The sequence below is a fragment of the Somniosus microcephalus genome, chromosome 1 (genome assembly GCF_052327205.1).
Source record: "Somniosus microcephalus isolate GS21.2 chromosome 1, FLI_Smic_1.0, whole genome shotgun sequence".
Taxonomy (NCBI): Eukaryota; Metazoa; Chordata; class Chondrichthyes; order Squaliformes; family Somniosidae; genus Somniosus; species Somniosus microcephalus.
Window position 1 is genome coordinate 441,941,801 of NC_140987.1, and position 20,496 is coordinate 441,962,296.

The 20,496-nt window shown below is 47.1% G+C and overlaps 1 protein-coding gene across 1 annotated transcript in view; it reads right to left on the reverse strand.

Annotated features, from left to right (window-relative positions):
• LOC147125344 (mitogen-activated protein kinase kinase kinase kinase 4) overlaps nt 1-20,496 on the reverse strand; it is a 407,092-nt gene that overhangs the window by 254,714 nt on the left and 131,882 nt on the right. Inside the window, exon 4 of the mRNA XM_086001780.1 lies at nt 471-596. Within this exon, the coding sequence (XP_085857906.1) occupies nt 471-596 (126 nt within the window). The remainder of the gene's footprint in view (nt 1-470; nt 597-20,496) is intronic.

Consider the following 20,496-nt stretch of genomic DNA (forward strand, 5'->3'; position numbering starts at 1 on the left):
TCTTGGCCTCGAGGGGAATCAAGGGATATGGGGATCAGGCGGGAAAGTGGAGTTGAGGTCAAAGATCAGCCATGATCATATTGAATGGCGGAGCAGGCTCGAGGGGCCGAATGATCTACTCCTGCTCCTAATTATTATGTTCTGCCCACCAGAAAATTGAATTTAGACTCTCCAGCAAATCAAAGTCGATAAAATATGTGCACTATTTTAGCATAATGGGTAGAAAATATGTTGGCTCGTGGGACTACCAATTCTTCTCAGACAGGTTAAGCAAAGGCTGGGCTAACTCTATTAACTTTTATTTTATGGCATGATTCTAATTAACCTATGATAATGTATTCAAAACCTGATAAAAGGTGATTGACTGGGTTACATTATAAGGTTTGCCCCTAAGTTGTATTCCTGCAATTTGTAGAACATGTAAAAGTCTTGGCGCTGTCAAATAGGATGACACACACAGAAGCACTTACCCAGAGCTGGTCCTCTTGGCTCGAAGGATTTGTTCTTATGAAAGCACCATAATACGTTGCAATATTCCTGTGATGAGAATACTTCTTCAGCATGTTAATTTCCAGCTTGATTTCCTCCTCTTCATCCTGTTGTGTAGAAAAAGTGCTTCAATGTTAATTGAAATGATTCTTTGAATACAGCAGCAACATCTTGTCGCAGCATCTAAAGTACCTCACAAATCCAATCATCAAGCCAAGTAAAAAGAAAGAAAGAAAGACTTGCATCTGTAGAGCGCCTTTCACAACTTCAAGACGTCCCAAAGCGCTTTACAGGCACTGAAGGACTTTTGAAGTGTTGCAATGTAGGGAACGCGGCAGCCAATTTGTGCACAACAAGCTTCTACCAACAGCAATGGGATAACAACCAGATAATCTGTGTCAGTGGTAAAAAGGAAGACTTGCATTTCTATAGCGCCTTTCACGACTACCGGGTGTCCCAAAGCACTTTACAGCCAAAGAAGTACCTTTGAAGTGTAGTCACTGTTGTAATGTAGGAAACGCGGCAGCAAATTTGTGCACAGCAAGCTCCCACAAACAGCAATGTGGTAATGGACAGATAGGGCAGGATTTTCATTGGGCCATGGAGGCGGGATTGGAGGCGTGTGGGGGGTTAAAATCCCGAAATCAGGGGTCCCGACCCCATCCCGCACCCAACCCGCCTCCATGCCAGTTTCAAAGGAGGCGGATACCCGACCTGTGCTGGGACCCGCCTACCTGAGGCGGGAAGAGATTAGTGCCAATTAACTGCCTGCTAACAGGTAGTTAACAGGCAGCTTTTAGCCTAATCCCTATTTTTAATGCTGAAGTGTGGGATTCCCGACGACTCCAAACCATGCCAAGTTTGTGAGGCGGGCCGTTGGGTTGGAGGGCTCGAGATGTCGGTGTTCAGGTGAGTGATGTGTACATGAGTGCAAAGGTAAGTGTGTTTGGTGTGTCTAAACTGTTTAAAGAAGTTTAAATTACCTTTTCTTACCTTTTCAGCCTTCCTTCCTTTAGGTCTCAGGAGTCCCTCATCTCACCGGCACAGAAAGCAGAATGGCTGCGAACTGTCAAAAGTAACAGCCTTCAGCTTTCTGTGCCGGTGAGATTTCTAACTGAGTCTGTGGAGAAGGACTCAGATTAGAAGTAAGACTGTCAGTATTTGACAGCTTCAAACAGCTGTGAAACGCTGATATTTCATCTGTCAAAAGCTCTTGACAGATGAAATTTCAGTCTGTGACGTCACCTGTTGCCGGGTGGCCCTTAATTGGCCTGCTGAGCCCGCTGGGCGGGCTCAACAAGGTCAATTAAGTTAAAATCGCGTGGATTGGCCACATCTCGATGGAGGCGGGACTACAACCCCGAAAGTTGTAGTCCCGCCTCCTACCCGACTCCTGAATGAAAATCCAGCCCATCATCTTTTTTTTTAGTGATGTTGAGTGAGGGATAAATATTGGCCAGGAAGGATTGAACAAAGCACGTCAAAAATATAACAGGGATCAATTCATACTACACGTGGATGTGCAGCTATTCCCTTCCTCCCCAAGATTTTGTGATTTTATTTATTTTTGTGGTCAATTTATCGTATGAGCCAAGTATGCACAGACTGTGGGCCAACAAAATAGATGCAGCTATTTGGAAGTAAACTGCACAACGATTAATCAAATACATTTTTACTGGAGTGGATGTGTTTGAGTTATGGAAATTACCCAAACACTAATAATTCATTCCTTTGCAGGAATTTTCATTTTTCTCTTTGTTCTCTCCTTAAAGAAAAAGTAAAGCCAGGGGAGGGGAGGGAAAATTTTATCGATGGAAAGTCCACTTGTATCTCTTAAAAATATAGCAGATAACTCATGGTGATAACTCCTCACTTCTGATGAAAGATCATCGGCCTGAAACGTTAGCTCTTGTTTTTTCTCTCTCCACAGATGCTGCCTGACCTGCTGAGTGTTTCCAGGATTTTTTGGTTTTATTTCAGATTTCCAGCATCCGCAGTATTTTGCTTTTGAACTCACGCCGATAGTTGTTCTGGATCCCCAATCCCACCCAGATCATCCGATCGGACGCCATCGTTTACAAAGTGACTGCATTCTTTTACACAAAGTTATTGCCTCAAACGGTAGCAACTCTTCCCTGCTGAGAGACCTCCAGATCGGCGGCCAGACTTCTCTGGAGCACCTACTTCCAACTGAAGCACCAAGGGGGAAAAATTCGGCATCGCCCCATTTGGGGCGCAATTATCGGCCGGGCGCAAAGATTAGTGCCTGATGCTAATTATCGCCTCCGACTGCAAACTTGGCTTTTACCGCCCCTGGAGGTGATTGGAGCGCTAAACCAGGCGCTACACACCTCTCTTAAGGCACAAAGGCCGAGGAGCGAGGCGCTACCTCAGAGCGCTGGCGAAGCTCATGTGATGTCAGTCAGCAATGGAACACAGACACAATGGCACCGGCCAGTTCTTAAAGGGGAGGGTCGATCTTGCTCTCCATCCACACCCTGCTCATTGCAGCCTTGAATCTCAGCCTGGAGAGACCTGTACATCAAATCTGCTGGAAAGAACAATGGAGAGACCATGGGAAAGAGTTCAGAGTGCAGCCCCCATAGACTCTTCTAAATCGATACAAGGAAGGGCAAATCAAAATGAGCCTGCAAAGTGCTGCTCAGTACCCAAAACTCCTTCACACAGCGTTGAATCTCTCCAGAAGTCTCTCTCTCTCTCTCTCAGAATGTGTGGTACAAAAATGCCACCAACAAAAAAAGGCAGGAAGCGGTTGCCTTTAAATAGCACTCCCCCAGTCCCTTCCTGACTGCAAATGCTCCCCTCAACCTGTCATTGCTAGCGGCAGGCGGTAAGGCAGGGGGCGCCACTCAATATCCGGTCCAGGGCGCTACCGGAACGTTGCACACTCGACTGATGTCACGATCTGCCAACGCAGGAGATTGTGGTGGTAGTGTTTAGCGCTGCCGCAAAATGTCTCGTTAATTTTTTGCATGGCGCAAACATCGCCGCGCACGGGCGCTAGTTGCTTTGCGCTCCATTAGCGCCCTCTTAAGGCGCTAACGAGAGGTGCAAACCAACTGAATTTTCCCCCCCAACTGTGGTGTAAGTGAACAGAACCACTTTGTAACCTACATCATCAGAGCATACTAACTGACTGAATGTAGAGGTCCAAAACTGGACAACCTTCCTGCTTGCTAGCAAGTGCAATTTACTACCTTCATTCCATCACACAGTAAGAAACACAACATACCACATGACAACATAAGAAGTAGGAGCAGGAGTAGGCCATACGGCCCCTCGGGCCTGCTCCGCCATTCAATAGGATCATGGCTGATCCGAACCTAGACTCACGTCCACTTCCCTGCCCACTCCCCGTAACCCCTAATTCCCTTATCAGCTAGGAAACTGTCTATCTCCGTTTTAAATTTATTTAATGTCGCAGCTTCCACAGCTCTCTGAGGTAGCAAATTCCATAGATTTGCTACCCTCTGAGTGAAGAAGTTTCTCCTCATCTCAGTTTTGAAAGGGCAGCCCCTTATTCTAAGATTATGTCCCCTAGTTCTAGTCTCACCCATCAGTGGAAACATCCTCCCCGCATCCACCCGATCAAGCCCCCTCACAATCTTATATGTTTCGATAAGATCGCCTCTCATTCTTCTGAATTCCAATGAGTAGAGGCCCAACCTACTCAACCTTTCCTCATAAGTCAACCCCCTCATCTCCGGAATCAACCGAGTGAACCTTCTCTGAACTGCCTCGAGAGCAAGTATATCTTTTCTTAAATATGAAAACCAAAACTGTACGCAGTATTCCTGGTGTGGCCTCACCAGTACCCTGTATAACTGAAGCAAGACTTCCCTGCTTTTATACTCCATCCCCCTTGCAATAAAAGCCAAGATTCCATTGGCCTTCCTGATCACCTGCTGTACCTGCATACTAACCTTCTGTGTTTCATGCACCAGGACCCCCAGATCCCTTTGTACTGTAGCACTTTGCAGTTTCTCTCCATTTAGATAATAACTTGCTCTTTGATTTTTTCTGCCAAAGTGCATAACCTCACACTTTCCAACATTATAGTCCATTTACCAAATTTCTGCCCACTCACTTAGCCTGTCTATGTCCTTTTGCAAGTTTTTTATGTCCTCCTCACTCACTGCTTTCCCTCCCATCTTTGTATCATCGGCAAACTTGGATATGTTGCACTTGGTCCCCTCCTCCAAATTGTTAATAATATCGACAATATGAACAATGAAAATTGATGGGCAAAAACTAGAGCAGCTGGTCCATCACGGACTAGCTGCCCCACACTCATGATGCCTGGAGCATCAGGACTAGACATTATGGGGGAAAAATTCGGGAGGCCTGCAGTACCGTGGCGCTACGTGCCGATGTGCGTGGCGCTGCTGCACGTAGCGCCACAATATTCCATGGGAGCGCCCCAAGAGGGAGGGGGAGCGCTTCCAGTCGCACACCGCCTCCTGCTTGGGACGCTACCATTGAATTTCGGGCGCGGGGGCGCTAACTTTTTCGGGGCGCAAAGTTATCGCCCCAAAGGGGACGCGAGCCAATTTTCCCCCCTTTGTACCCCGCAGCAGCAATGTAATCTCCTGGGAGAGGCAAAAGAAAACAGGGCCAATAAAGGAAAAAATAAATCTGGAAAATTCCTCTCCGCCTCCCCTCAGGTGATTGATACCAGTCCAGGAGGTCACATTGACGAGCAGTCCTCATCATTCATGAGCAGATATGATGGAAATTCAGGGTGCACAGCTTGTGATTTTTCACCCAGATATGATGGAAAAGCCCAGGGTTCGCTGTCGAGATTTCCCATGGCACCCTCCCTGTAATTATCGCTTCTTCCGACAAGCATGCGATCGGCCTTTATATTTCACACCACAGTGATTCAATCTAAACAAAAGCATACACGTTACCCTAAAAGTGACACGATTTCTAAAATGTGCCATTTGTTGCCCTTATGTTGAATTCCAAGGGTTTTATATTTAAGTGTGATGACTAAGACAAGTAATGCTGGTTTGTCGCAATATGGTTGGTTAAGGCCCAAGAATTCAGAATTCAGGCAGAATTCTGGATGTTCATGGAGCTTAGTTAGAACCTATGTTCATTTGTTAAAGTCATGGAAAGCAAGTCAAAATGTTACATTTCTTACAACAACAACAACTTGTATTTATATAGCTCCATTAAAGAAGTAAAACGTCCCAAGGTGCTTCACAGGAGCGTTATCAAACAAAATTTGACACCGAGCCACATCAGGAGAAATTAGGGCAGGTGACCAAAAGCTTGGTCAAAGGGGTAGGTTTTAAGGAGCATCTTAAAGGAGGGTAGGAGAGGTTTAGGGAGGGAATTCCAGAACTTAGAGCCTCGGCAGCTGAAGGCACGGCCGCCAATGGTGGAGCGATTAAAATCGGGGATGCGCAAGAGGCCAGAATTGGAGGAGCGCAGAGATCGCGGAGGGTTATAGGGCTGGTGCAGGTTACAGAGATAGAGAGGGATTTGAAAACAAGGATGAGGCGTTGTTTAACTGGGAGCCAATACAGTTCAGCGAGCACGGGATGATGGGCGAATTGGGACTTGGTGCGAGTTAGGACACAGGCAGCAAAGTTTTGGATGACCTCAAGTTTACGGAGGGTAGAAAGAGGGAGGCCAGGAGTGCGTTGGAATAGCCAAGGCTGGAAGAAACAAAGGCATGGATGAGGATTTCAGCAGAATCAGGCGATGCTGCAGATACACTGAATAAGATCACTGAGACGCTGGTGAAGCACAAAATACACAGACTTAATGGATTCTGGCACTGGGAAAGTTTGCTACTCTTCAAATAGCACCATGGGAGCCACCTGAACATCAACCTGAACAGACAGCTAGGGCCTTGGGCTTAACACCTCATCCAAAGGACGGCAGCTCCAAAATGTAGCACTCACAATTTGCATTTATATAACATCTTGAACATAGGAATATGTCTGAAGGCTTTTCACAGAGGACTAATAAAAAAAAATGAAGGTTGAGCCAAAGGAGGAGATATTCGGAGGGGTGACGCAAGTTTGGTACCAGAGGTAGGTTTTAAGGAGTGAGGTGGAGAGGAAGAGGAGCAGGAGCAGCAGGGACACAAAATTGGTTAAGGGATAGAAAACAGAGTTGTGGTAAATGGCTGTTTTTTGGACTGGAGGGAGGTATACAGTGCTGTTCCCCAGGGTTCAGTACTAGGACCACTGCTGTTATTGATATACATTAATGACTTGGACTTGGGGGTACAGGGCACAATTTTGAAATTTGCAGATGACACGAAACATGGAAGTGTAGTAAACAGTGAGGAAGATAGTAATAGACTTAAAAGAGGACATAGACAGGCTGGTGGAATGGGCGGACACATGGCAGATGAAATTCAACGCGGAAAAGTATGAGGTGATGCACTTTGGTAGGAAGAATGAGGAGAGACAATACAAGCTAAATAGTACAATGTTAAAGGGGGTGCAAGAACAGCGAGACTTGGGGGTATTTGTGCACAAATCTTTGAAGGTGGCAAGACAGGTTAACAAAGCAGTTCATAAAGCATATGGGATCCTTGGCAAAAGTCATAAAGTTATGCTAAACCTATATAAAACACTAGTTTGGCCTCAGCTGGAGTACTGTATTCAATTCTGGCACCACACTTTGCGAAGGACATGAAGGCTTTGTAGAGAGTACAGAAGAGCTTTACTAGAATGGTTCCAGGGATGAGGGATTACAGTTACAGGAATAGACTGGAGAAGCTGGGGTTGTTCTCCTTAAAATAGAGAAGGCTAAGAGGAGATTTGATAGAGGTGTTTAAAATCGTGAATGGTTTAGATAAAGTAAATAAAGAGAAATTGTTTCCAATGGCTGAAGGGTTCAATAAACCAGAGACGACATGAGGGGAAACCTTTTTACACAACGAGTGGTTAGGATTTGGAATCCACTGCCTGATAGGTGGTGGATACAGATTCAATAGTAGTTTTCAATTGGGAATTGGATGAAAACTTAAAGGAGAAAAATTTGCAGGGATATGGGGAAAGGACCAGGGAGTGGAACTAACTGGATTGCTCTTCGAAAGAGCCGGCGCAGACTCGATGGGCTGAATGGCCTCCTTCTGTGCTGTACTAGTCTATAATTCTATAGGTGGAAATAGGAAGTCTTAGGCATGTCACAGATATGTGGTCGGAGGCTCATCTCGGGGCCAAATATGATGGCAAGTTTGCAAACAGTCTGGTTCAGCCTCAGACAGTTGCCAGGGAGAAGGATGGAGTCGGTGGCTAGGGAATGGAGTTACTGGCGGGAACCAAAGACAATGGCTTCGGTCTTCCCAATATTTAGGTGGAGGAAATTTCTGCTCATTCAGAACTAGATGTCAGATAAGCAGTGCGACAATTTAGAGACAGTGGAGGGGTCTTCTGTATAGGTGTTAATTCCAACCCAATAAGGCAGTTTCGCTGAAGCTTAGGCACCATTTTGAGGTATATACCATGGATCAGATGGATGAAGCCCAATCACAAGGCCATCTCCCAAATAAACTACCAGAAATCACATGGGTGCCTCTCTTCAACAGTGTACACGGTCGCCTGAGGAAGAGAGTGTTTGAAGACCAGGACCTCAAACCGGGCACTAAGCTCATGGTCTACAGGGCAGCAGTGATACGCGCCCTGCTGTATGCCTCAGAGACATGGACCATGTACAGCAGGCACCTCAAAGCACTGGAGAGGTACCACCAACGCTGCCTCCGCAAGATCCTGCAAATCCATTGGCAGGATAGGCGCACCAATGTCAGTGTTCTTGCTCAGGCCAACATCCCCAGCATCGAAGCTTTGACCATGCTCAATCAGCTCCGATGGATGGGTCACATTGTCCGCATGCCCGATACGAGACTCCCAAAACAAACGCTCTACTCGGAGCTCTGGCACGGCAAGAGAGCCCCAGGTGGGCAGAGGAAACGCTTCAAGGACACCCTTAAAGCCTCCTTGAAAAAGTGTAACATCCCCACTGACACCTGAAAATCCCTGGCCCAAGACCGCACAAAGTGGAGGAGAAGCATCCATGAAGGCGCCGAACACCTCGAGTCTCTTCGCCGGGAGCAAGCGGAAGTCAAGCGCAGGCAGCTCAAAGAGCGCACGTCAACCCAAGCACCCCACCCACCCGCCCCTTCAACCACGGTCTGCCCCACCTGTGACAGAGACTGTAGGTCCTGCATTGAACTCATCAGTCACCCGAGAACTCATTCTTAATGTGGAAGCAAGTCATCCTCGGCTCCGAGGGACTGCCTAAGAAGAAGGAGAAGAGAAGACACTACCACACTTCTTGGTAGCCCATCAGACAGTTTTTGGACGAACCGCTATCATTAGGAACCTACAACCTGTCTCCAATAGACTGCCAGGTCATCGAGGAATGCACTCTAATGATATCTCAGTTTGAGTATGAGAATCTGCAGCTGTTACTCAAACATCAGTAAATGTCAATATTTCAGGTTGAGTCAGAGGATTATAAATTTTCTCTCAATGCTTCAATTAGACACATAGGCGGCAATTTTAAGCCAGCCCACCTGTTGGGAAAATGGTGGGATCAGATGTAATGCTGGTTTTACACTTCGCCTGATTTTATTCTTGATTGAAGTCCACAGTGAGTAATATTGGGTGGGGGGGGGGTAAAAATCGGCATTCCGCCCAATCCCGAGGGTTTCCCGCCCAACGAAATAGGTTAAAATTATTCTCAGTGGTTTAGAACTAGACTGGGGAAGTGAGTCTGTCTGCAAGGTGGAGATTGTAAGTAAAGGTTGAGCTGCTGGGCATTGACTGAATGTAATGTTTTTTCAACTATAACGCATTTACTTGATATTCATCATCAAAAACCGAACAGCATCACATGCAACACTTCAAAGACACACCCTTTCACCTTACCAGAATCAACTGTCAGAGCGTTTATGGACGTATCACTATGAAAAACCACCTACCACCTGTGAAAGGTGTCAGCTTGACTCAGTTGATAGCACTTGGAACTGAGTCAGCAGCTTCTGGATCCTACTCCAGGACTTGAGTGCAAAATCTAGGCTGACACTTCAGTGCAGTACCAAGGGAGTGCTGCACTGTCAGAGAAACCGGCCTGGATTTTCTCATTTTTGACCCGCATGGGGAGGGTGCTGGTAGACCTCGGGAAACCCGGAAGTCCGATCCCTGACTGCAGGGGGGAGTTGCAATCACGGGGCGGGGGGAGGGGGGGTTCTATCCCCGACCCCAGGGCGGAGCTCGATCCCGGGGGGGTCCGATCCCCGATCCTGGGGCTGAGTTCAATTCCGGGGGGTCCGATCCCCGTTGCCGGGGCTGAGCTCGATCCCGGGGGGGTCCGATCCTGGGGCTGAGTTCAATTCCGGGGGGTCCGATCCCCGTTCCTGGGGCTGAGCTCGATCCCGGGGGGGTCCGATCCTGGGGCTGAGTTCGATCCCGGGGGGTCTGATCCCCGATCCTGGGGCTGAGTTCGATCCCGGAGGATCCGATCCCCGATCCCGGGGCTGAGGTTGATCCCAAGGGAAGTCCAATCCCCGACCCTGGGGCTGAGTTCGATCCCGGAGGGTCCGATCCCCGATCCCGGGGCTGAGTTCGATCCCGGGGGGTGCGATCCCCGATCCTGGGGCTGAGTTCGATCCCGGGGGGGTCCGATCCCCGATCCTGGGGCTGAGTTCGATCCCGGAGGATCTGATCCCCGATCCCGGGGCTGAGTTCGATCCCGGGGGGGTCCGATCCCCGACCCCAGGGCTGAGTTCGATCTCGGGGTGTCCGATCCCCGATCCCGGGGCTGAGTTCGATCCCGGGCGGGGGGGTTTGGTCCCTGGCCCCGGGGTGGTGTTCTGATTCCTGACCCTGGGGGGAGGGGCGGGCTGCTGGGTGAGCTTGGGGGGCCAGGAGGAGGCGCTCCTGCTCCTCCCGGCCCACAAGGATTGCTCCCTGAGGCTGTACCCGCCTCGCTGCAGCTACCGGGAATCCCGAGGCCTGGGATTCCTGCCCGCCTGCACAGCAGGTTAAAGCAGAGGCTTCAGGGCCTCATTATCATACAGTATTTAAAGTGCCAACCCGCTGTTTGTTTCCCCCCCCCACCCCCCCATTCTACCTGAGTAAAAGTTGAAAGTGGCTGGGTTGGAGTCAGAATTTAGATTTTTAAAACTTTAACTACCCCCCACCCCACCCCCAACCCACCCTTTATTTCACTTGAAAATTCCCCCCACCGACTCTAACTGGACGCATCCGCGGAACAAATCGGACCTTCGCCCTCTCCCACACACACTGTTACGTATACTTTTAAAATGTTGGTTTCAATAATTTTGCTCCAGTTTACATGTTACTGCAGTCATAATATTGTTGGAAGAGAGAGAAAGACGGAGAGGAAGGAAGTTAGGAAAGATGGATAGATGGACAGGCAGGCAGAAAGAAAGACAGAAAGAAAGATTTGCGCCTTTCATGACCTCAAGACATCCCAAAGCACTTTACCGCCAATGAAATACTTGACAAAGTCCCGCATAGGAGACTGGTCAAGAAGGTAAGAGCCCATGGGATCCAGGGTGCCTTGGCGCATTGGATCCTAAACTGGCTGAGTGGCAGGAGGCAGAGGGTGATGGTCGAAGGTTGCTTTTGTGACTGGAAGCCTGTGTCCAGTGGGGTACCTCAGGGATCGGTGCTGGGTCCCTTGTTGTTTGTGATCTACATAAATGATTTGGATGAGAATGTGAAAGGTATGATCAGTAAGTTCGCAGATGACATGAAAATTGGTGGGGTGGTAAATTGCGAGGAGGAAAGCCTCAGGCTACAGGACGATATAAACGGGTTGGTCAGATGGGCGGAAAAGTGGCAAATGGAATTTAACCCTGAAAAGTGCGAGGTGATGCATTTTGGACGGACAAATAAGGCAAGGGAATACACAATGAGTGGTAGGACCCTAGGAAGTACAGAGGGTCAGAGGGACCTTGGTGTACATGTACATAGATCCCTGAAGGCAGCGGAACAGGTAGATAAGGTGGTTAAAAAGGCATATGGGATACTTGCCTTCATTAGCCGAGGCATAGAATGTAAGAGCAGGGAGGTTATGATGGAGCTGTACAAAATGCTGGTGAGGCCACAGCTGGAGTACTGTGTGCAGTTCTGGTCGCCTCACTATAGGAAGGATGTGATTGCTTTGGAGAGGGTGCAGAGAAGATTCACCAGGATGTTACCTGGGATGGAGCGCCTCAGCTATGAAGAAAGACTAAACAGGCTGGGGTTGTTTTCCTTGGAGCAAAGAAGGCTGAGGGGGGACCTGATTGAGGTGTACAAAATGATGAGGGGCATAGATAGGGTAGACAAAGAGGAACTTTTCCCCTTAGTAGGGGGGTCAATAACGAGGGGGCATAGATTCAGGGTAAGGGGCAGGAGATTTAGAGGGGATTTGAGGAGGAACTTTTTCACCCAGAGGGTGGTTGGAATGTGGAACTCAATGCCTAAAAGGGTGGTAGAGGCAGGAACCCTCACAACATTCAAGAAGCATTTGGATGAGCACTTGAAATGCCATTGCATACAAGGCTATGGACCAAATGCTGGAAAATGGGATTAGACTGGACAGGGATGGATGGGCGGCGCAGACACAATGGGCCGAAGGGCCTCTTTCTGTGTTGTAAAACTCTATGACTCTATGACTCTATGACTCTTAAAGAGGTGTGCATTTATACAATGAGTTTATTGGTTGAGGGCCAGGACTTTGTGTTTACTGTGACCGAGGTGGGGCGGTGGGGATGGGGCAGTTGGACAAAGATGTTCTAACAGTACTCTGTCCTACCTATCTAACGTTTGTATTGATTTCTTTGTGGGTTCAATGATGAGACATTTATGAAAGAGAATGAGTTTTAATCTAAAGTCTGTTCAACTCTTTTATACAGCTTTTACAGGAGACACGATGCTGTGATGCATCTAGAACGAAACTGAAACTAAACTAAACTGCCTTGCTTGTCTCGGTCACATGACCTCTGCTGGTCAGGCATAAGCAATCAATCAGGCAACTATGCTGGTAAGACATGATAATCAAACAGGCAAATAACATCACTATTTGCTGATATCATTACATCTCCTTTTCTTAAAACAAAAGTATTTTACTTTTAACTAACAACATGTTTTCTTCGTATTAATCTGCATTTTAACTGTAACACTTAATGAACTTACATTATCTTTATCATGATCAAGGTTTTTTAACCTTGCTTTGTGTGTTCACATGAAATATGTCAATACACTAGAACTTGAAGAAAGAATAAGATAACATTACTTCCTTCTATAACAATAGTCCTTAAATTTGCTCAATGAGTCTCTCAGGAGGCTTCACGTGTCTTGAGGATTTTCTGATTGGTTGTCCTTGAATCTGAGTTGTTGCCTCAGATGATGTGTTCTCAGCTGTGTGATCAGGTTGTTCAACAGTATCAGTCTCTTGACCTGCTGTGGCTGGTCCCATGAGAAGATCTCGACGATTTCTTCTCAGAACAGCACCCTCATCTGTCTGAATGGTGTATGATCTTGGTTGAACTTCACTCAGGACAGTTCCCTTCTGAGTCCATGGCCTAGAAATTCAGTGGGCTTTACGCCCAGTTACCGCCCAAATAGGGTTTCTGCGCCAGTGTAAGAGGGTGCGCTGATATTCAGCGCTGCGGTAATGGTGGCGGTAGCTGGTAGCGCTGCGCCGACACCGATGACGTCATCGGTGTGCGCAGTGCCCCGGTTCCGCCCCGCTTCCGGCCCAAACCCCATATTTAGTTGCGGCCGCCTCTTCTGCAGCGGCCGCAAACAGCGCTGGAAAAACGGGGCCGTACTGCTGCGCTACTGGGGTGCTTTAAGGTGGAGGTGCGGCCGGCCGCTTTTTCGGCGGCCGCCTGCCCGCACCTCCTTCCCTGGCCTCCTCCAACCACCCCCCCCCCGCGGCATTGCCGGCTGCTTTCCGCGAGCCCGGCACTTCTCCGTGGTGCCGGGCTCATTTGCCGGCACAATCCAGCGGCGATCTCGCTGTTGCAGGCACCTCCCCCTTAAGAGAAGGAGGAGGCCTGCAGTACCGCAGCCTGCCGCTCTGCAGCGGGTGGCGCTGCGGCACCTAGCGCGCCGATATTCAGTTTCAGCGCCCCAAGCGGGGGCGCCGAAACCCTTGAATAGCGGCCGCCTTCGAGTTGGGGCGCAGAAACTGAATTTCCGGCGGGCGCAAGTGGCTCCGCGCGCAGCGCTAACTTTTGGGCGTTAGCCTGCTGGCGGGCCTTAACTGAATTTCTAGGCCCATGTGTTTGTTTTGTCTTTGAACCTTACTTGGTCACCAGTGTGGAGTTCAGGTAGGTTTTGTGTTCCTCTGTCACAGTAATACTTTTGCTTTTCTTTCTGTTGCTCTTTGAACTTCCTCACTTTCTCCCCCTCTTTTGTTTTCAGGAGGCTCTCCGGGATGGGTAGGTTTGACCTTAGCCGACGTCCCATCAGGAGTTGGGCTGGTGACATACCACACTCGAGCGGCGTTGTGCGGTATACAAGCATGCTTTGGTAGAAGTCAGTTCCACTGTCTTTTGCCTTGTACATCAGTCTTTTCACTGTCTGGACCGATTTTTCCACTAGTCCATTGGACTGTGGATAGTGAGGACTTGACGTTGTGTGGACAAAGTCCCACTCTTTGACAAAGTGTCGGAAACTTGCATTGTAAAACTGGGGTCCGTTGTCTGTGAAGACCTCGCTTGCCACGCCATGTCTGGAGAATATGGCTTTCATACATGTTATCACAGCATCTGCAGTGGTGGTGTGCAGTCTACAAACCTCTGGATACAGGGAGTAATAGTCTGTGACTACAAGATAGTCCTTCCCTTGACATACGAATAGGTCAGCGCCTACCTTCTGGTAAGGTCTGTCTGGTGCTGGGTGTGGCTTTAGTGGTTCTACCGGATTGCTTGCTCGATATTTCAGGCATATTGTGCAGTTTGACACCTCATTTGTCACATCTTGGTTGATTCGTGGCCAGTACATCACCTCTCGTGCTCTTTTCTTACACTTTTCGATTCCCAGATGTCCTCCATGGATCTTTTTTAACAACTCTTTTCTCAGACTCTTTGGGATAACTATTTTACTTCCTTTGTAGATGATGTCTTCGACCACTGATAGTTCCGCCCTGCAGTTCCAGTACTCTGCCATGTCAGGTGAGCAGTCTTGCTTCATGTTGGGCCATCCATCCAAGATGCTTTTCCTCAGTCGTCTCATTGTTTCATCTTTGTTTGTCTCAGTCTTTATGAGCTCCATTTTTGCATCTGCTATGGGCAGTGCACTTGTGATCATGTCCACGTAGGCGTTCACTTTTTCATCCATTGTGGTGTTTGCGGGCTCACTTGGGTCAACAGCTCTGGACAACGTGTCTGCTGTATACATCAGCTTACCCGGTGTGTACGCAACATTCGGTGTATAGCGTTGCAGCCTGATCATCATTCTTTGTATTCTAAGCGGACAGCTATTTAGTGGCTTTTGGAACAATGCAATCAAGGGCTTATGGTCAGTCTCTACACCGATTGCTTGTCCTGCCACAAACTGGTGAAATCTTTCACAGGCGTATGTGATGCTGAGCAGCTCCTTTTCTATTTGAGCATATCGCGTCTCCGCGTCTGTCATTGAGCGCGATGCATATGCAATAGGTTGCCAGTAGTCATATTGTTGCAGAAGAACGGCACCGAGCCCACTCTGTGATGCATCTGATGATATCTTGATGGGTCTCGCTGGGTCATAAAACCTCAGAACTGGTTCCTCTGTGAGCAGTTTCTTTAGATCGCTCCATGACTCCTCATGCTCATGATTCCATTCCCATTCTATGTTCTTTTCAGTTAGTCTTCTCAGTGGCGCCATCTTTTCTGAGAGGTTGGATATGAATTTCCCCATGTAGTTGATCATTCCATTAAACCTCTGCACGTCCTTTTTGCATTGTGGCTTTGGCATATTCTCAATGGCGGACACCTTTCTGGGATCTGGTCTGATGCCCTCACTGCTAAGGATATCTCCCACGAATGTCAGTTCTGTCACCCCGAGCTGGCATTTCTCTCTATTCAGCTTCAGGTTTGTTTTCCTTGTTGCTTCCAGCACTTTTTTCAGTCTCTCGTCATGCTCAGTTCTCGTGGTTCCCCATACTATGATGTCATCCATTGATGTATCAACTCCCTCCAGGTGCTCATAGATCATATGGATAGTCTTGTGATACACTTCAGGAGCTGAGGCAATGCCAAATGGTAACCTTAGGAATCTGTATCTGCCAAATGGACTGTTGAACGTGCACAGTCTTGAACTTGCTTCGTCCAGCTTCATCTGCCAAAATCCTGATGATGCATCTAACTTGCTGAAATATTTTGCATTTGCAAACTGTGCCATGATTTCCTCACGTGTAGGAAGCTTGAAGTGCTCTCTCTTTATTGCTCTGTTTAGATCTCTTGGATCCAGGCAAATTCTGAGCTTTCCATTCTTTTTGTCCACTACGACGAGGGAACTCACCCACTCAGTTGGCTCATCTATCTTCTGAATCACGTTCAGGCTTTCCATCCTGTCCAACTCTGCCTTCAGTTGCTTTTGAAGAGCAAACGGAATTTTCTGCATGGATGTATGACCAGTGTCATACTTTTATCTACTCTGATCGTGTGTTCTCCTGGAATGCAGCCTAGACCCTTAAATAGGTCGTTGTACTCTTTCATGAGTTCATCATAGACTGTCTCTCCTTCGCTTTCCACAACGAGGACTCTCTTTACCAGGTTCAGTCTCTCACAGGCTTTTAAACCTAGTATGGCTTGCACATCCTTTGGCACCACGATTAATGCTAGCGTGTGCTCTCTGTCCTTGTGTGTTACTTTGACAATGCATCTTCCTTTCACTGGTATATCAGTACCTGAGTATCCTGTCACTTTCACTTTTATTCCGTGTATCTTTGGTCTGGGTCTAATTTTCTTAAAATCAGTCTCTGATATCACATTAACTTGTGCTCCAGTATCCAATTTAAATGGAATGTGTATGTCATTCACTTTTAGTGTCAACATCCAGTCTCTTTCTTCTTTTTTGTTTTCAGACACAACATCTACATAGAACTCCTCTATCTCGCTTTCATCTACTGTATGGACCTTGCCTTGTTGCGCTTGGTTCTTACAGCAATGGGCATAATGGTTGTTCTTGTTGCAACTATTGCATGTTTTACCATATGCTGGACACTTTCTTGGTGGATGCTGTGCACCGCATCGACTACATGACTTTCGATTGTCCCTTTCATTTTCGTTCGCTGGCCACGCCTCTTTTTTCACATTGGCGCTCTTTTTGTTAACCGGTTTGTGTCCGTTCATTCTCACTGCATCCACGTTGCAGCTATTATCACTGAACAGCTCCTTTGCCTGCAACTTCACAGTTTCTGTAGCCCTACACAGTGCTATGGCTTTTCCCAGGTCTAGATCTTGCTCTCTTAGCAGTCTTTCCCTTAGACCATTATCTGGAATACCACACACCAGTCTGTCTTTTATCAGCGAGTCTGTCAGTCCCCCAAATTCACACGATTTGCTTCTGTTTCTCAGTTCAGTCACATACTGATCAATAGTCTCACCCATTTCCTGTACACATGTGAAAAATCTGTGCCTCTCAAACATCACATTACGTTTAGGTATGCAGTAGGCCTCAAACTGTTCCATTATTTTATCTAGCTTCATTTTGTCTCCATTAGCAGCAAATGTGAAGTTATTATACACCTCCAGTGCTTCATCACCCACGACATGTAAGAACAGTGACGATTTCTTTTTATTACTTTTCTCGTCAGCTACGATTGCCACTAAATACAACTCTAAACGTTGTTTGAATCTCCTCCAATTTTCAGCCACATTACCTGCAAACTGAAGCATCGCCGGTGGGAGTAAACCTTCCATTTTTCACTTCGTTAGCTATTCTCCAATGGTAAGCAACGATGTTCTCTTTTGGCTTGCTAATTTGTGGAGAGCTGATTTAACTTCAAATTTTTTCTCTTCATCTCTTTCAGCCACTTCTGACACCATGTATTGATTTCTTTGTGGGTTCAATGATGAGACATTTATGAAAGAGAATGAGTTTTAATCTAAAGTCTGTTCAACTCTTTTATACAGCTTTTACAGGAGACATGATGCTGTGATGCATCTAGAACGAAACTGAAACTAAACTAAACTGCCTTGCTTGTCTCGGTCACATGACCTCTGCTGGTCAGGCATAAGTAATCAATCAGGCAACTATGCTGGTAAGACATGATAATCAAACAGGCAAATAACATCACTATTTGCTGATATCATTACAACATTGACAAAAAGGAGACACAGGAATCTCTGTGCAATGCAAATCACTATTTAAAAACAGCCAACCCCAAACCAGAAGTGAGCCGGGTTGGTAAAAATTTCAGGTTATGGCATAAAAATGGCTAATTCTGGTTATTTTGGATCAGTTCTCATTAAGCAGTATCAGCTGTGGCTCAGTGGGTAGCCCTCTCTCGCCTTTGAGTCAGAAGGTTCAAGTCCCACTCCAGAGACTTGAGCACAAAAATCTAGGCCGACACTCCAGTGCAGTGCTGAGGGAGTGCTGCACTGTCGGAGGTGCCGTCTTTCGGATGAGACTTCAAACCGAGGCCCCGTCTGCTCTCTCAGGTGGATGTAAAAGATCCCATGGCACTATTTCGAAGAAGAGCAGGGGGAGTTCTCCTCAGTGTCCTGGCCAATATTTATCCCTCAATCAACGTCAGTAAAACAGATGACCTGGTCGTTATCACGTTGCTGTTTGTGGGACCTTGCTGTGTGCAAACTGACTGCTGCGTTTCCCACATTACAACAGTGACAATAGTTCAAAAAGTACTTCATTGGCTGTAAAGCACTTTGAGATGTCCAGCGGTCGTGAAAAGGTGCTATAGAAATGCAAGTCTCTCTTTATTTCTTTTCATTAGTATTAGATATGTGTTTATCTGAAGGGAGGCTGGTATACAGAGAGATGCGACAAGATCAAAAAACAAAAATAGGAAAGATAAATGTAAGAGATGTTTTAACCACATGAATGAAACACTCGTTGTTAATCAGTTTGTGGCAGAGCTGTTGGGGTGTTGCCTCCACACCTTCAACACTGCAAATGCAAGTCCTGCCAGAGAGGATGCATCATTCTGATCAAGCTGATGGGCAGAGGCTTCCAGTAACACAAAAGAAAGTATTTTCTCTCTTTCAGCTGCTGCCTAAGGTGGAAGCTGGGGCAGCTGTCCTGAAATGTTGTTACTATTTAAAGGGTAGAAATGAGCTCCTGAATCAGCTGTCGTTAAAGTGGTGCAACAGAAGTGTGGTGGCACCTTGGCTTGATGCTGCGTGATGTGGTGATGAGATGCAGCTAGATACCTGCGAGTTCCCCAAAGGGCAAACCTTCCCACACTCTCAGCCCGTTAGGAGGAAGGGGCCAAGCCAAGGATCGAAGCTTGACAACAGATATGAAAGGAAGGGAAATGAAAATCAAGGAAAAATGTGGCTGGGCCGTGGGGAAAGAGCAGCGGAGTGAGACTGATTGGACAGCTCTTTCAAAGAGCCGACATGGGCACGGTGGGCCGAGTGGCCTCCTTCTGTGCCTTGTGGTTTAATGATGAGAGTTTCTCAGAGTGCCTCTGATGGAACTTGCAGCACTGACTGAAGAATGCCATCAGTGGGGAGACACCTCTTGGTCAAGGAATGGTGTATAATACACAGGGATTTCACAGGGGAAAGAATTCAATTCAAACGTTGAATAAACAGCATGTGAAAAAAATATATCAAGCAGCAAAACAAATTTCCCAGAAGTGGACAGAAAGGGATACATAGAAACATAGAAGATAGGAGCAGGAGTAGGCCATTCAGCCCCTCGAGCCTGCTCCGCCATTCAATGAGATCATGGCTGATCATTCAATTTCAGTACCCTGTCCCTGCCTTCTCCCCATATCCCTTGATCCCTTTAGCCTCAAGAAATATATCCAACTCTTTCTTGAATATATTTAATGAACTGGCCTCCACCGCCCTCTGTGGCAGAGAATTCCACAGGTTCACCACTCTCTGGGTGAAGAAATTCCTCCTCATTTCAGTCCTAAATGGCTTACCCCTTATCCTTAGACTATGACCCCTGGTTCTGGACTCCCCCGCCATCGGGAACATCCTTCCTGCATCTAGTCTGTCCAGACCTGACAGAACTTTATAGGTTTCGATGAGATCCCCTCTCAATCTTCTAAACTCCAGTGAGTATAAGCCCAATCGACACAATCTCTCCTCATACGTCATAATAATAACTTAGCAGTTCCTCATTTCTTACTGAGCTGCAAACCATCGAATGTGCAAACCAGCACGTGATGTGGAAATTGTACAAACTGACAAAGCACAAAGGTAGATTGTTGCTCTGATTGTTCATTGTGGCAGATTATCTCTCACATACACTAAGTCCAAGAGTGGTTTGCAGTCAATAGTTCAGCCTCCCTGTGGTCAGCTGCTGGAACATCTTATTGTCCAAAGCAATGCATCAAATGGTGCATCAACCATCAAAACTAATCTGCCAGATCCTACTTGAGGTGTTTCAGTAGCCGTCCTGTAAGAGGTCATCTACCCTGCAGAACGCACACACGTAGCGTACAATACATTCATTGTTTTTTTTAACGATCATCAGGTCGGGCAGGAAAGTAGAGTTGAGATTGAAGATCAGCCATGATCTCATGGAATGGCGGAGCAGGTTCAAGGGGACGTGCGGCCAACTCCTGCTCCTATTTCTTATATTCTTGTTGAAGTGCTCATTGACGTAAGAAAACTACTAAGCACTTGATTTGAGTATAAAACAAGGCTTTAATCAACTGTTTCACAACCATGAGATTCTAGTTACATCACTAGTTCCTGGTTACAAAAACGTCCTGGGCAAGCTGGGCCCACGCCCGAGTAATTATACTCCTTGGACGGTGCCACCAGCTGGCCGCCCAGTGTTATTTCATGAGTCATTTCTTCATGAATGA